General features: G+C 39.3%; 2 protein-coding genes across 8 annotated transcripts in view; one reads left to right on the top strand and one right to left on the bottom strand.

Moving 5' to 3' along the window:
- Positions 1 to 8,540, top strand: part of LOC134035284 (NEDD4-like E3 ubiquitin-protein ligase WWP1) — a 96,147-nt gene extending 87,607 nt beyond the window's left edge. For 4 of the 5 annotated variants that reach the window (XM_062480274.1, XM_062480276.1, XM_062480273.1 and 1 more), the window contains 8 exons: positions 1,796 to 1,955; positions 2,895 to 3,028; positions 4,655 to 4,795; positions 5,298 to 5,418; positions 5,771 to 5,875; positions 6,095 to 6,191; positions 6,311 to 6,383; positions 6,522 to 8,540. In XM_062480274.1, coding sequence (XP_062336258.1) covers positions 1,796 to 1,955; positions 2,895 to 3,028; positions 4,655 to 4,795; positions 5,298 to 5,418; positions 5,771 to 5,875; positions 6,095 to 6,191; positions 6,311 to 6,383; positions 6,522 to 6,621 — 931 coding nt within the window. In that variant the 3' untranslated portion in view covers positions 6,622 to 8,540. The remainder of the gene's footprint in view (positions 1 to 1,795; positions 1,956 to 2,894; positions 3,029 to 4,654; positions 4,796 to 5,297; positions 5,419 to 5,770; positions 5,876 to 6,094; positions 6,192 to 6,310; positions 6,384 to 6,521) is intronic. The other variant, XM_062480275.1, reaches the window with a different exon arrangement.
- rmdn1 (regulator of microtubule dynamics 1) lies at positions 7,331 to 16,484 on the bottom strand. 3 transcript variants are annotated; one of them, XM_062480298.1, is made up of 10 exons: positions 15,880 to 16,273; positions 14,841 to 14,937; positions 14,559 to 14,646; positions 10,790 to 10,949; positions 10,568 to 10,657; positions 10,440 to 10,495; positions 10,222 to 10,309; positions 10,098 to 10,128; positions 9,872 to 10,005; positions 7,331 to 9,566 (listed from the first exon to the last, which is right to left on the bottom strand). In XM_062480298.1, the coding sequence occupies exons 1-10, from the start codon at positions 16,135 to 16,137 to the stop codon at positions 9,522 to 9,524; spliced, it is 1,047 nt and encodes a 348-aa protein (XP_062336282.1). In that variant the 5' UTR covers positions 16,138 to 16,273; the 3' UTR covers positions 7,331 to 9,521. The 3 variants fall into 3 exon arrangements, with proteins under 3 accessions (XP_062336282.1, XP_062336283.1, XP_062336281.1); XM_062480299.1 differs by lacking the exons at positions 7,331 to 9,566; positions 15,880 to 16,273 and adding exons at positions 9,597 to 9,779; positions 16,280 to 16,484; XM_062480297.1 differs by lacking the exon at positions 7,331 to 9,566 and adding an exon at positions 9,599 to 9,779.
- Between the last annotated feature and the right edge of the window lie 499 nt (positions 16,485 to 16,983).

The following is a 16,983-nucleotide window of genomic DNA, read 5'->3' as shown; positions in this document are numbered from 1 at the left end:
ACCGATGCTAGATACAGGCAGTATACGTTAGCATTGCTAATAACTGTTAGCGACAACATCATACAGCTTGCGGTTGTGATGAACATAAGGTCGGAACAGCACCTCTTTTCAGCAACAGCTTCATAGCAAATCCTGCTTTACATTGTTGCAGGTTTTCAAAACTCTCCTCTGTGAAATGGTCAGAGCAAATTAGTACTTTAGCGTCGTACTTAATGGGGATATTCCCACAGATAAACATCAGCCATGCCTGTCTAGATTCTTGTTCTTTGGGAAGATGGTGAAAAGTGTCAGGATTCCTGGTACAGCCTGGAACACTGCATTTACGGCGCTCCATTTTCAATATCTTGAAAACGTATTAACTTTCTTATTTGTAATTCCTGTGGACGTAGAGAGCAGCGCGCAGCTAGCTAAAAAAGAATGGGATATCTACGCGACCTCCGTTTATGTTCCTGGACCAGAAAACCAGAGGGCGGGTAAATCTAAATTTGGGGGCGTGACAAAGTTGATGCTGCAACTTGTGACGTCACGTTTCAAAAGCTAGCGTTTGCAAGTTGCAGTTTCAAAATAGTAGTAAGAAGTGAAATTTTGATAGGAAAGAGGTTTCAATGGACTTTGAGGTTCACTGTATGTCTATTTTACACACCAAACTGTCATTTTTCAACTATGACAAGGTCAAATCGGTTTTGCAATCAATCGCCCCTTTAAAGCCTGGCGTCCATGGACTTCAATGGGGCTGCTTTGAACTGTTTTTTTTTTTCAGTGCTTTGAAACTATACGGTCATTGGATAAATGTTGCAAATGTTGTAACAAAATAAACTGATTTCCCTAGTCACTTTTAGCAGACGTTCTTATTCAGAGCGACTAAGTACAGGGACATTCCCTGAGGCAAGTAGGGTTAAGTGCCTTCCCAAGGACACAACGTCATTTGACATGGCCAAGAATCGAACCAGCAACCTTCTGATTAATAGGTTGCTGGTTCGATTCCTGGCCATGAAAAATGAATTTGTGTAAATATATGTACTCTACATATACATACCGAGTTTTAAGTCAATTGGAGTCATGATTCAAAAGAAGATATTTGTAAGTTTTCCCAAATGTAATTAAATGAATATATAAATTAGCCATGTGTGCACTGAACATTGGTAGCAATTGAAACAATCATCAATAAAGTTTATAGAAACAAAGAGATTAAACATTTATTAGATCGGAAAGAATTACAGTAAATACAATGCATTGTGTGCCATTACTGATTTATCGCGTAACCCCTGAAGAGAGTTTGCCCCAAGGGATACGCATACCCCATTTTGAAAACTCTGTGTGTGTGCCACCAACTCTCTCACAGGCGCTATCTATAGTTCAAGTAATCTGTATTTGTGTTTTTCACTGACATCTTAATCACCAACTCCATCATGAGCACTGTGCATTTGTAATAATAATTAATAATAATGTATATGTGGGGGTCAGATGGCTGGTTGTTGATTCGATTCCCAGCCGTGGCAAATGACGTGTCATTCCCCCTACTGACCTCGGGGGAATGTCCCTGTACTTACTGTAAGTCGCTCTGGATAAGAGCGTCTGCTAAATGACTACATGTAAATGTAACTTTAGTGTGCCTTGCTCATGGCAGGTATGCTAATAATAATATATATGTGAGATAGCAATAGTGTGCATTGCTGATTGCAAGCACACTGATAAGATCAGTGCTTAACTTTGTTTACCCATCCCTTCCATTCTGTCTCTCTCCCTTTCCCATTGCTTTCCCCTTCCCCTTCTTCCTCTTTGATCTTTATTCCAGGGAGTGGTTCTTTCTGCTGTCCCATGAGGTGCTTAACCCAATGTACTGTCTATTTGAGTATGCCGGCAAGAGTAACTACTGTCTGCAGATCAATCCTGCCTCCACCATCAACCCTGACCACCTGTCCTACTTCTGCTTCATAGGACGCTTCATCGCCATGGTACAAGCATAAACGCACACTCCAAGACAAACTGCTTCAACACATTGTGTAGCATTTTCTCATACTATATCTCTGCACAAATATCTCTGTCCAGGGTCCAACTGCATTGGTACCCGAGATTCGAATATCAAGATTTATATATAATTTTTTATTTTATCTTTCCCTGCTCCAAATATTAAAACGTTCTAGTGCTATGACTCACATCTATGATTGGACCTCAATATAAACTCAGACGCTGGTTAAGGGACATAAATCGACCTTACTGTCACACACACACACAACAGTATGTATGGGGCTCAGTGTTTCCCAGATAATGTGATTATCTGTGGCGGTAGGCATAGCCAAACATAAAGATTAGGGGCTCAGGCCAAACCTATGTCCTTGTATTGGTTAGATGTGAGTGTAGATAGGGACTTCAACAAGTAATGTGAGCGTGCGTTTGTTTTTTGTGTGTTGTTTTTGAACTTTACGTAATATAAACTTTACGTTGGACTCAAATTGTTATATTTGCCAAATGTATTTAACTATGAATATAATTATATTTAACTTGAATGTATCAGTTTTGGACACATTTGTGCAGAGAATTATGATAGGCCTACTAACCGTTCGTAAACTCTTGATTGATTCTCCTGCCATCTTCTCTGAGGGTAAAAGCTATTAGTCTTGCGCATTGATTCAGAGCATGCACGAAGAGAGGGGGCTATTCACAGACAGGTCTGTTGTAGTGAGAGAGAGAACGCAAGTGGGGCAAGAAGGGGCTGAGTGCATCAATGTTCTGCACGCAGCTCTACAATGAAATACTTTTTTGCCATGTTAAACAAAAGACAAAAAAAAAAGAAGTAAATACATTTATGCCGGTCAATTTTTATATAAATCAATCTATGGAAAACACTGGAGCTTAACAGTGGAGTCAAAAGTACCATCACTTTCATTTGACAGGCGCTGTTTCACGGCAAGTTTATCGACACAGGCTTCTCTCTGCCTTTTTACAAGCGAATGCTCAACAAGAAGCTTATCCTCAAAGACCTGGAGTCCATTGACCCTGAGTTCTACAATTCTCTCATCTGGATCAGGTTAGCATCTCCTCCTTTCTCTGATCACTTCTGGTTTATACTCCTGTTCTTAATGGTCTATATGAACTCTAAAACTGTGTTTAATAATTTGTTAACAGTTTGATTTAATTTACACATCTTTTTCCATTTATATTAGAGATCCAAATGACACATCCCAAATATTTACTCACCTAGAGATGTTGCATTTGTGGCTCTGTAGACACAACCACAACCCTGATTAACAGTAGACTAGGTTTTACTGGTTTAACCTCCTAGAGGAAGGATCTTAATATGTACATTTATATTTAGTCATTTAGCAGATGATTTTATCCAAAGGGACTTACAGGAAAAAGCTTTACAAAAGGTGCATAGGTCAATGATCATAAACAACGACTTAGCCCCAAAAACAATGTGGGTAGCCAAAACATGAAGCATAAATTGAGAAAAAGCAAATAAAAGCCAATGGGTAGAACCAGAAGAGCATGTAGTTAAACAAATTACCATTAAACGACATTATCCTCGAAAGTGCTAGAGTGTACCTGGAGGAAAGCAAGCAACAATAATATAATTCACAGCGAGTACAAGTAGTTAAATCAGTTACAGGTAACCAACAAGTTCAACAAGTCCCTCAATAAGTGCCATTGTGTTCCTGGAGGAAATAAACATCTGATCTGATCCAACAAATCTTTCTTAATTACCGTTGTACTCCCAGAACAAGTGCATCTTTAGCCTTTTCTTGAAGGTGGAGAGACAGTCAGTATCTCTGATGGAGGTGGGGAGATGATTCCACCATTGGGGGGCCAGACAGGAGAAGAGCTTGGGTTGGGAGCGGGCGCTCTTGAGAGGTGGGACCACCAGACGTTTGTCAGAAGAAGACCGAAGGTGGCGGGTGGGGGTGTAAGGCTGGACGAGAAACTGGATGTAGTCGGGTGCAGTCCTGTTCACCGCTCGGAAGGTCAGGGTCTTGAATCTGATGCGGGCCGTGATGGGTAGCCAGTGAAGGGAGATGAAGAGCGGGGTAACATGGGAGCATATGGGTAGGTTGAAGATCAGGCGGGCTGCTGCGTTCTGAATCCTCTGGAGAGGGCGTGTTGCGCATGATGGGAGACCGGCGAGAAGCGAGTTGCAGTAGTCCAACTTGGAGAAGACAAGTGCTTGGACTAGCAGCTTGAAAAACCTTGAACAAAAATTTGATCATTTGGTCCACACCCCTTTGAGCCTGAACCCGAGACCTTAGCACCTTGGATCTGCCCCCCTAATGTGAGAGCAAAAAATTAATAAACAACATAAAGGAATTTATATGTAGTTAAAGGGTATTTAGTGTTAGCAGTATAGGTTATTACAAAATTGTTGAACAAAAAAATGATTGGGGAGGGAAATAAGCGGGGAGTGTATGTTGTAAAAGGGACAACTGAAGGTTGTTACCAAAACAAGATGTTACATGTACAATGTTAACATTGTACATATACCAAGTTTCACTTCTAATAACTTGTACGACTAAATCATAATAAGGTACATAGCAGTTTGTATGTAACTACAATGTTATTACTGAAGGGACTGCTTGTGCATGTAACCTTGATCTTAAGCGTTGCCTAAAGAACATTGACCCTGATCTAAGAAGTGACTCTTGGGGTTTTCCTTGTCAAGGGACAACAACATAGAGGAATGCGGTCTCGAAATGTACTTCTCAGTGGACATGGAGATCCTAGGTAAGATCACCTCCCATGACTTGAAGCCTGACGGCACCAATGTCCTGGTCACTGAGGAGAACAAAGAGGAGTACATTGGGTGAGAATAACGCTTTAAATTGATTTAATTGCTATTTTTATAATTTCTTACACAATATATACATCATATGTAGAAGTAAAATGTTATTGTCAACAGTCAATGTTGAATTTTTACCCCTGTTAACCCTTTCCCTGAACTGGAGAATTTGTATTTATACTTAAGTATTTGGCTTAAAGCTTAATACATGGATTAACCCTAACCCTTTCATCACTGAAGTTATATGCAGTTAAAATAATCACTGGCAAACATTTTTGCAGTAGTGTAGGATAAGGAAACAATTTACAAACTGTACATTAATAAGTTAATAGGAAAATACTGAACATGTGCAGTGCAGCCGCTTTTGGTTCTGGCCAGAGCGGAAAAACATTGGGAAAAATCTATGACGTTGGTTATGTTTATGAGTCACCCCAGGTCTAATATGAACTGTGATTGATTAATTAATGTAGAGTCCCAGTGCGTAACTGTATTGAATGTTTAAGATACTGATGGCAACTGTTCGCAGGCTGATGGCAGAGTGGAGATTCTCTCGTGGGGTAGAAGGCCAGACCAAGGCCTTCCTAGATGGATTTAACGAGGTGGTGCCTCTCCAATGGCTCCAGTACTTTGATGAGAAGGAACTGGAGGTATAAGAAGAACCCTACATTTAGTAGTAGCAGTAGCCACAGAACACACCAAACCCCCTACCTGCAAGCTCATAGGAATCACATCTTGAAAAATCTCATAGAAATAATGAATAATCTCAGATAAATTAGCAAGATTTTGGAGAATACAAATACAAAGCGCTTCAGCCAGGTTTACATGTTTTAATGGTAAACTGTAACCCTTTTAACATGAATGTAGCAATGTGTTGTTTGAAACAAATAGGGCATGGAATAATGAGGATTGTTCACCATATATTTAAAGAATATTGTGGGTAGTTATCAACAGTTATTAATGCTTCTGTCTGTCCATCTTCCCTGCATGTGTGCCTTCCAGGTGATGCTGTGTGGCATGCAGGAGGTGGATCTGCAGGACTGGCAGAGAAACACTGTGTATCGCCATTACACCAGGAACAGCAAGCAGATCATCTGGTTCTGGCAGGTAAGCAACCCCCTCAACACATACACACAAACAAATCTATTGCCCACACTGTTTGTTAACCAACACTGAACATTTAGCTAAATGAATGCTAGAACTGAAATAGATAACTTTTGCCTTTGATTTTGTAGTGTTTATGTGTGAAACCTCTGCCTAAGTAGTTCTACAGTATGACAAGATGTCATCACATTAAGTGTTTCTGTCTTATGTCTCCCCCTGCAGTTGGTTAAGGAGGTGGACAACGAGGTTCGTCTGCGCCTCATGCAGTTTGTCACGGGAACTTGCAGACTGCCTCTAGGGGGGTTTGCTGAACTCATGGGTGAGTAACACACAAACACACAGGCACTATACATTGTAAGCATACTTCCAATGGGTCTACCAATTGGACAAGTATTTATAGTTATGAATTTTCAGATATAACTGTCTTTCTCCCTGTAGGAAGTAATGGACCTCAGAAGTTTTGCATTGAGAAGGTGGGAAAAGACACATGGCTTCCTCGGAGCCACACTTGGTCAGTGTCTTTTTTTCCTTTGTCTTTCTTTAGTAAACGCCTTGTCAATCATTTCAGGCCTGGACTGAGTTCTCCCTTCAAATTACGACGTGGAATAACTCATTACTATGTGATGCTCATTGACCTTTCTGCTTGTAGCTTCAACAGGCTGGATTTGCCCCCATACAAAAGCTTTGAGCAGCTGAAAGAGAAGCTTCTCTTCGCCATTGAGGAAACAGAAGGATTTGGCCAAGAGTAGAAAGAGAAAACAAATGTCCTCTCTCTACCTGCTATAAATCCATCAAAGTAAAATAAATTGCACAGATAACCAATGTACATAAGCTATTTTGTCATTTAGCTCATTTTGCAAATGCCCCTCCTTATATTATACCCCATGGAATATGCAAGCATTTCAGCCTTTCCTTTCCTTTTAGAAAACTGAAAATCGATTTTTATTTCACCTTCTGGCTGGGTTTTGAAAAGGAAACCAAAAGTGCAAGGAGGATTTTGTAGTAAGATGTTGCTTAATTGAGCTCTAGTTTTATAGAGCGTTTTTTAAGGGTGATTGTAGTGTGTTTTTGGTCCGGTGCCTGATATTTCTTTTGGACCTGTAGTTGCGAATGTTGAAGCGCTGCATTTGCTTGCATGGCTGCCTCCCAGAGCAAGAGCAAGACCCCCTCCCCACCCCTAATTTCACAATTACACATACTAAAAATATCAAAGGAGGGATTTTATGCCTCTTAGTCAGTATTGTTATCATCAAGACAACAGCCAGTATGCTTCCCTTTATCTCCTGCCCTCCCATGAGAGGATGGTACCTTCCAGACACTAACACAAGTCTGTATCTGCTGATATCTACTGCTAAAAAATCTTGAGTAAATTCTGTATATTTCAAATCTGAAGTCAAGGAACAGATTTGAGATTAACATTGCTTTCAGGTAATAAGTATGTTTTTGCGTGTAGAGTCCGCACAGCCTTAAGTGTCGAACGATGCAGGTATGGAAGAAATCAGTGATCAGTTGATGAATAGGAAACTGGGTGAAATTGCATTTAATTCAACCACATTCAGTGTACCTTCAGGTTTGTTTGTGAATGTCTGTCTTCCTGCTGAAGTGTGAGTGTGATATACATGTTTTAGAGGCAGGGGGACTTGGCAGTTGCAGATTTATTACTGGTACTTCTCTAACCGCTGGTGGCACTGCATTTGGCTTTCCTTTTCTCTCACATGCCTATTTAATTTATTAGATAATGTCTTGTTTGAGAAATGACGCAGCCATAGTCTCAAATTGTTGATTGAAGCAATGAATACTAAATTATAAAAATAAACTACACATTGTTTTCATTGAATGTATTATACTGTTGATGTCTCCATAGGGCCACTATTCTTTTTGCAATTGTGCTTCTTTGTTTGACTGACTCCAGGTAGTTTGATGGATTAGAGTTGTATACCTGTGTGCATGTCACAGGGATTTGAACTCAGTGTCCCAGGATCATGTGATGTAATGGAAAGGAAGAAAGTTCAAACAATCAAAACACTTTATTGAATTGCCAAGGAGGCATAACATGTCCTCAACATATGGCATATGTTGTAGTTATTTTTGTATGAAGGCCACTTTCAAACTTTTACTTTCCCTGTTTAGTAACAGTTCAGTAGTCTTTAGTTGGGATTTTGTTTTGCAGTAAAGAAAACTCCTTCATGAAATTCTAAAAGTATAAACCACAGAACAGGTACAAGAGTGCACACCTGCTTGGTATGTGTAGCAGTCTAAACCATGCAACAGGCCTAATAAAATGAGCTGTGGGCCATTCCATGTCGAGTAAACATACCTTCAGCTATCAATCCAAAGGGAGTTCAATGTCTCTATTTTGCAATATCTCTTGTCAATTTGGCAAAAATGACATGCCAGTCATGATTATGCAGTCCTAGCATTTGGCAATGTTTACAATTTTTGTTGTACCCGTTACACAACACGGCTTTCTATAGTACTTTTTTTGATATTGTTCTGGCCAGATCACTGAAAACCCATCTCTTGTGATCAGTAAAGTTTATTAGCCGTGTGTATATGTATTTGTGCCACAGAGGAGGAACATTTGTAATTACTATTGTATGCATAAGGAACAAAGTAAATCAATTGAACACAGTAATATTAACATGCTTCCTTTTGAACAAATCAATAATCCCCCCCAAAAATCGACGTATAATTTGTATTTATTTATTGTACAAAGCATAACGGGTGTAATGGTACAATGGTATTTGTACTGTGAATTCATGGTTCAACATAACGGTGAATTCAACTTAACATACTTCATTGTTTTATTTACAAGCCTTCTCATTGACAGGCCTTGTTTGTATCCTGGATGAATTCTGTGTTATTGTGTGAATCTGGATATTGTGTGTTAATACTCATTGTTAACACCTACACTGTACAGAACATCCTCTATACTGGAGATGTGTATAGAATTCCTGATTTCTAAATAATATTTTACCCAAATGTATAGATTAGTTTGTGATAAAACTATAACCTGGCACTATAACCTGGAATCAGAAAACAAACAACTTATTTTATTCTTAAAGGCAGATTCCCCCCCCCCTCCCCCCTCCATTTGGGAGGGAGGGGGTTCTTGCCTGTGGACAGAACCATATTTAATAAATGTATCTTACTACCTTAAAACTGTTTTCAATTAATTTAATTCACAATTATTCTAATATTAGTTGCCTAGACCATCAAGGGTTGGTGTCAATTTCATTTCAGCCACCTCATTAGGACAGAAAAAAACAGAAAACAAACTTGATTCCCACTTTGATGCTGATGGTTGCTCCATTTTAAAAGGAAGCTACACCCCTTAAACAACCTTTGTTATTGATATACATTTAGACTTTAATCAAACCTAGCTGTAAAACTTGCAATCCTACCTTTTAATTTTTAAAACCCAATATATCATGGCCTCCGTTTACAGATTATTCCAGTCTCTAGATTGAGGAAAGGTTATCAAATTTGTATTAGGGTACACTATTTAAATATCAATATATATTTAATATGAAATCTATAATTTGAATTATATGTATATACATATTTTGAGAGTTGTTGTAGTGAGATTTTAATTTTTAAACAGTGTCATACAATGCACTCATTCCTGTCGCCAAACTACTTGGTCACTTCATGCGATCAGATTCTTCAGGAGCTCAACAGCTTCTTTATTGACCTAAAGAGACACATTAAAACATGTTAGCCATCTAAAGTAATTGGCAAACAATTTGTTATTGTTTCAAAGATCGTTGTGTCAGGAGCAAGCAATGAGAATGTTACAAAATAATGTTAAAATGTGGGTTTTAGTATTGGTTTAAAAATTGTATTGTTGTTTGTCAACAATGTGAACACTCCTAGATTTCACTTTTCTTCTTGGGTCTGTACTAGTCTGTATAAAGAAAGAAACTTCAGATCATCTCAAAAGTCTTTTAAAATTCTGTAAAGAAAAAGAATGCTCTATGTCAATTTAATATAATTTACCTCCTTGTCCTCCTCAGTATGTGGGGTGTAGTCCCTTGCTTTGCTGAGCCATTGCACAGCACTCTCTTTGTCCTTCATAGCCATATATGTCTTCCCCAACATCAACAGATTTTTACTGTAAAAGTTAGGATCAACTAAGACACAAAAAATAGAGAATGGCGTTAGTTCTGTTTGAATTCAGATTACTAACAAAACCTGTTCAATAGTGCTGTTGTAGATACTGTACCTTCTTCTGCTTTCAGGAAGAATGCCAAAGCCTGAGGGATATACAAGATGACTAGTATAATATTTGCTTCATGTAAAGTTCTCGTAAAGCAATGGGAATGGTGTGTAACTGTTTGCATTCTCACCTCTTCATAAGTGGCTGTGGGAGGCGATGCAAAAATCATAGCTGCCACTTTGCGTTGATACCAAGGTAACTCGGCAAAAGCAAAACACCTGCAATTGAAAAATATGTTCAAAACAAAAAGTTTAATTTTATTTATGTGTCTGTGTTTATTTTATTTTTTATCAGTGTTGACTAGAACACTTCAACCTGACTTCATTTGTTTTCAAATTGTTGACTCACCAATGCCCCATAATGTGAATAGACGTGGCATCTTTTGGATTAAGCTCTATGGCTCTCTAGAAAAAAAAGTTAGTATTAGAACGCTGCCTGCCTGTTTATAAAAGGATTTATGTCATTTGATTTCTTACCTCTAAATGCTCTTTTATTATATACGAGTTGCCTATTTTCACTTTGACCCCCTCATAGTCTCCTATATCGCTAAGGCAGACGGCATACCACTAGTAGAGAAATAGGTAGAGAAGTTAAGAGACTTAAGGACACAAAGTATTCTACATTTAAAAGATGGAACGTACTAGGATGTGTGTCAACTGGTGAAATATCTACAAAGATAATGACTATAAATCTACTACCTTGTGCGCAGCAAAACTAGCTTCATTGTTTTCAAGGGCCTTCTTGGCGTACTCAAAGGCCTCAAACGTAAGCCTCTTCTTCTCCTCTGCAGTTATGTTGGAGAGGAGGGAGAGATCCCGAGATGCTCGTGCCAGTCTCCACAAGTACTCTGCGTCATTACTGAAAACACACATTGTGTAAAGGCTGAATTACACTACTACGACTCCGTTACGGACAGACGGAGTCGGACGGATTGGTTGAATTTATAGTACTCCGAGGGCTGTGGGTGCTGAAAACAATTCACCGCCAGAAGAGTAGGTGGCGCAACGGTTTTTTGTAAGTCGTCGTCGAGTGTTTATTTACCTAGGTTATCGAGAAGTCGGAGCAAATTTAAAAATTTGCCGTTTCATCAATAAAATAAGCACATTTTCAGCAACTACACTGCCCATTTCTCGTCCCATTTAATTCAGATGCTGATTTACATGTACTGTTTAGCTGAAATATGAATTGTGAAAAGTTACAGCAATGGCGGTCAAAGGATTCGGTTCGTCTTGTTGGTCACGGCAACCCCGCTCCCGCCCCTGACGCAAGCGGTTCTTAATACGGACCAATCACAGCCAAGGGGTATCCGTAAAATGACAGACGGACAGACGGATAGTCAGGAAAATCAGGAGGTGCACGTAGAGCTCTCCGAGGGGCTCGGAGAGGGCTCGGAGAGGGAGTTCCATGTCGGAGAGGGCGTTCCCTGTGTCCGTGTCCGTGAAAACGGAGTAGTATAAATCGGCCTTTAGTCTTACGCCTGGAACACACTGGCTGCGAAGCGCTGTGATTAGCTGCGAAGCGCCGCCTTTTTTCTTTCTGCGCCCGTGTTATCAAATTGGACCGGCCACACAGGTTGCGAAGCGCCGCGATTGCTCGACGCAATTGCTTGCAAAATCGGCTGCAGGATGATAAAATACACCATATTAGTTGATATATTTGAATACAAAACCATGTTATTAAGATTTTACTACATTAATTGTAGACTACGGTGAACATTTGTTAAGTTGTAGACTTTATTTTTTTATATTACTTTGGAGGCCTATTTACTTTACCAATATTCACCCTATATAAAACCTAACTACACAATGTTGGTAACAAACGTCCGTTCCATGTGGTTACCCTGATATAAACGAATGAAAATAAACGGCTTGATTTGTTGAGCCAGCATGCCTGTAGTTGTTTTAATAATAATAATACATTTTATTTTCCAAGGCGCCTTTCTCGGCACTCAAGGACACCGTACAGAGGTATATAAAAAACATTCAAAGCAGCAGAAAAATTACAAATACAACATTAAAAACAACAGAAGTCAGCAGTGCAAATGACATTACATGGAATAGGCAGTAGTAAAGAGATGTGTTTTGAGTTGTGATTTGTTTTTGTTTGTTTGAGAGAAACGAGTTGTCACACGTTGCACACAACACACACGTGTGCAGACATATCCTACCGAGAGAGAACCCCTAAGTCGATTTTGAAAATCAGCGAGAAATTCAAGGAGATGGACGACATCAATTTAATTCTCAAAGTTGAAAAGCACAGGGAGTTGTATGACCCCCAGCACCAATTTTACAAGGACAACATAGAGAAGGATCAATGCTGGGATGCTGTTGCGCGGCTGTTGGAATAACACATTTCCTAAATATAGCCTATGCCATGTTTATTTGCCATGTCATGTGAAAAAGGAAAGCTCAGAGTAGCTGAAAGCCGATCGTGATGCTTCCGGGCGCTTCCAGACGCTTCGCAGCCAGTGTGTCCCAGGCGTTAGGGGTGTAACGGTACACAGACGACGTCATAGTTCGGTACGTACCGTGATTTTGGGGTCACGGTTCGATACAGGTTCGGTACGATAGGAAAAGGCAACAAATCCCAAATGCTAGGTTTCCTTTCATTTTACTTCAATGCCACAGTCTAAACTTTGTCAATCTGTTCACAAAAGTCTTGTGTACCATTATCCAGTTGGGACTTTTGAGATATTTGATCTTAAGCACGATGAATGCCCGTTTTATAAGTTGTTTTACATACTTACACCACATTTACTTAGATAATTTACGTTTCACTATTCCAGCGCAGATATGGCCAAATTGAGCAGTGTTGAGTGATGACACTAGTTGAATCAGTTTGTTTCAAAGGGTTTTTTTATGGATGAATTGCTGGCTAGCTAACTAGCAGCAAGACAATATAAAGTGGGTACTTTTGTTCAGTAGAGATGCAGTGAATTTGATCTACATGTTAATGAATTAACGTGCTTACATTCAATATCGCACAACAAACATTGCTGTCCAGGTGCTCCAAAACAGTACTGTGTTTCAGAACAAGGTCACAAATTAATTGACAATGCTTCCGAAACATCACGGCCGAGGCGTTTTTTTTTTTTTTGTCCGTGAACTTACATTTATGTTTCGGCATGGCTGCAGATGTCATGTGCTGTTGTAAACAATGCAACTAGTGGAGGCAGCAAGGTTCTCAGTGTTGCCAGATTGGAAATGGCAAAGTATCGTACCAAAGGCTCAAAATTATCGTATTTGGAGGATAATTATCGTGCATCTGGCAACACTGAGAAGGCTGTCGACCAATTCTCTCTACAGTAAGAGCTCGCGCAAGAAGGTGGAACATAAGGGAGGTACCCTTTCCAAAACTTGTAAGGGCGTAATAACTAGTTTGAGACCCAGAGAAACACAAATATCCAACTAGGCAAAATCCCGGACCATTTTGGAATTCCTGCCGGAGGCATTTTATTGTTCTCTAAAAGAGGACATGTCCGGTAAAAGAGGACGTCTGGTCACCCTAACCGTGATGTCCATACCGTGAATTCACAGTACAAATACCGTTGTACCATTACACCCATAGTAAGTATGATACAAATATACATTTAGAATACTGTATGAGCAAGGGATGATAACACAATCAGTAGTTTGCAAAGAAAAACTGAGATATGGGTGCAAAAAAAAGTGCAATACTTGCCTTAAGGTTACACATTTACCTAGTAACTATGTAGCAATATCAATAGCAACAATATTGTAGTTACATAGGAACTGCTGTGTAGTTACACTTCATTAGGGTTTATCAGTACAAGTTATTACACTAGTGAAACTAGGTACAGTTGAGCTTTCCAGGGGTAAGTGCATGTTAACGTTGGTCTTGTTTTGGTAACAACTTTCAACTTCCCTTTTACAACTGTTCTCTTTTACACTTTTGATACTGATAACCTATACCTCTAACATAACTAATACAATTGAATTAAATATAAATTACTATGTACCTACTGTATGTGTACTTTTTTTTGCTGTAGCTATTTTTTACTGTAGCTATTTATACATGGTTAAAGTCAGGATAGGTATGTTTTGCGAACATGGCTATTTTAACTTGCGTTTGAAAGGATTAGTACCGGTTCAAGATTTATTTCATTTTGATGACAATGTTAGATTTATTGGTTGCTAGCAGGATGTGAAGTTGGGATGTTTATTTCAGTTTATTTCAGCAAATATGGCAAAAAGTGTTTCTCAACATTACCTAACCTGCCTTTAATGGTAGTTTATGTAACCTAATGGAAACATTTGGTATACTGTTTTCCTACGCTACCTACAGTTAATTACCATGTCATGAATTAAACTCATGAACAGCTTTCAAACTCATGAACATAAAGACAGACAATGAACTCAATGAGTTAGACAACCTTGTCTTCCCAGAAACCAAACACAAAGTTTCAGTAACTAACATACTGTAAAAATGTATTGAGAAAGGTCATACCTGTTCTGACACCGCAGCAAAAGTGGATATAGTTTCTCAGTCTCTCCACAGCTGTACAGATAATCAGCTTGCTCCAAAACGTCTTCAGCTAAAATATAATTTTACATGAAATAGGAAAATAGAGAATCCAGAGGTTTTCTAATTCATTTTAAAAAGTCAACTTAATTTCAAATATAATAAGTGAATTTAATTATGTTTCATTTCTACTTCAAGGATCAAGGACATATTGCATGTAATGCAAAAAAAGATTGTTCTGAAAATCAAGGGCTGTCTACAGCTTACCTTTATCTAAAGCATGGACTATAGTTGTACTATGTACTCTCTTGTAGGCTTCATGGCTCAGATAAGGTATGCTGAACAGGAATGCTGCTCTTCGGATCTGTATGCGAGAGAGTAGGCCCAAAAATGAATTATGACCAGGCACGTTGTAGACATAAAGCTCTAGGGCACAGACCCCTACTCATTATATGTACAGTTCAGGGCCGTAAGTTTGATATCCGATCAGATAGCTTTGGTAGGGACATCAATAGTTAATGCGAGGGCGCAGTAGCGTGCAAATTATTTTGCAATAACTTGAGCGCAAATACTGTTTTTTGAGCTTCATGTAATATAATACGTTCGACTCATGTTGTTATTATGTTTGAGTCAAATGGATGTTTGAGTCAAGATGATTGGTTGGCCTATTATATAGAAACTTTCTTTTGTTTTTTTATGTTTTCTTAGTCTACCTCAATTCTGACTTGCGTACCAACACCTGGACTTATGTGCGAGCTGAATTGGCTACTACAGTAAGCACAGAAGAGCGTGGACATGGAAAAATGCGGACACGCATCAGGTTGTGTTTTCGGTTCAACTGCATTGATTTTTCAAGCGTTGATTGGGATACTGTGTTTCTCTTTCCGGATTATCAATCTAATGAATGCACTGACTAATAAAGTAAATTATTCAAACTCAAACTTTTTTTTTTTTTACTGGGGCACAGCAGATTTATATTGGGGCATGTGCCCAAGTAAAAAGGGTCCAGCAACGCCCTTGCCTGGAAACAGTAACAAACCATGGATTTACTGCATTACACCCCTTGTATAGACTACCTGACAATATGCAGCCTATTCTCAATACAAGCTGTTCTACACCCTTTCACCTACATTCTGTGTACGACTGCGACCAACTACTATATGCAAACTTAATGCGTTAGATAGCTGTCGTGATCAGAATAACATATAGTTGGCGTCAAAGCCCCTTAAGTCTGGGAAAAGACAACGAGGACAAGGTTATACCAAAACAAAATTGAAAACGGAAAAACATCCCCTAGCCTACTTACTTTACAATTTATATTGCAAGATGGGGTGGTCTTTCTGGCCGCAGTGAAGAATTGTCGATTTTGCTCTCTGAATTTGTTGATCCCGTTACCAGTTACCCGAAGAACAGTCCGTCCAGCATATCGCAGGAAAGTTACCCCAGCCATCCCCAGAAATGCCTTATCAAAGTCTGAAATAACTAAATGCCAGGAATAAGGATATAAACGTGGCACATTCAAGATAGCCTGGTCTGTTCTGAACGTCGCGAAGTAGCATACCATAAAAGGAAAACAAGGCAAGTCGACTGTCGATCTTTTTTTCTGTTGAAGTATATACTATTCTTACAAGCACATTCTTTTACTAGCAATTGGCCTTATGAGAATATTTAAATTAGGCTACTTTTCCTTTTCTCTGTGGACCGACCTTTATGGTTGTTGAATACACCATACATGAGAGCAGCCAGACGTCACATCCCTTGTCCAAACGGTTACGCCCCCTTTCGCGGTGAAAACCATAGGCATTAGGCTGTTTATCAATCCACGTTTTTTTCCGTTCTTGTGTCCTTGCGAACTTGTTTGACGTCATCTTGCATTGTATTGCCCAAGTACGGTTCCAATCCAAAGAACACAAGTAACCAAGAACGCTAAAAGTAGCCTACGCGGAAGTGTTCTTGATCCGCCCCTTTTATCGAGGATGCACTGGCTGTTTATCAATCCGAAGAACGCTAAGAACGTACTTGCGTGCGTTCTTGAGAAGAACGTTCTTGCCAAGCGTTCTTGCGAGAACTGTCTTGCAAGACCGCTAGGACAGAGAACTAATTGAGATGCGTGTGTTCTATGGAGTCAAATAAGGGTCAATAATAATTTGCAGTCGCAGAAAAAGATTCGCAGTCGCAGAAAACGATTAGCAGGAGCAGAAAATGATTTGCTGGAGCAGAAAACGATTTGCAGGAGCAGAAATAGTTTTGCATCCGTAAAAAAGTGTTGGATAAGGCCGTGTTCACACTTGACTTTAAAAAAAGAAGAAAAACAGCGCTGCCTTCAGCACCTTTTGAGCGCCTTTTGAGAGCTTTCAGCGCGAGAATTCTGTAACCTGAACGGGAATCATACATACATTCTAGCAATACA

This window comes from Osmerus eperlanus, chromosome 15 (assembly GCF_963692335.1).
Source record: "Osmerus eperlanus chromosome 15, fOsmEpe2.1, whole genome shotgun sequence".
Taxonomy (NCBI): Eukaryota; Metazoa; Chordata; class Actinopteri; order Osmeriformes; family Osmeridae; genus Osmerus; species Osmerus eperlanus.
Note: the sequence above shows the minus strand (reverse complement) of the source record. Positions and strands in the feature narration are given on the sequence as shown.

Coding starts and splice junctions, on each gene's coding strand:
- rmdn1 (XM_062480297.1), bottom strand. CDS start 16,137: ATGGTATGCTACTTCGCGACGTTCAGAACAGACCAGGCTATCTTGAAT. Junction 14,647..14,840: donor AGTCCATGCTTTAGATAAAG/GTAAGCTGTAGA, acceptor ATTATATTTTAG/CTGAAGACGTTTTGGAGCAA. Junction 10,950..14,558: donor TTGCTGCGGTGTCAGAACAG/GTATGACCTTTC, acceptor GTGTGTTTTCAG/TAATGACGCAGAGTACTTGT.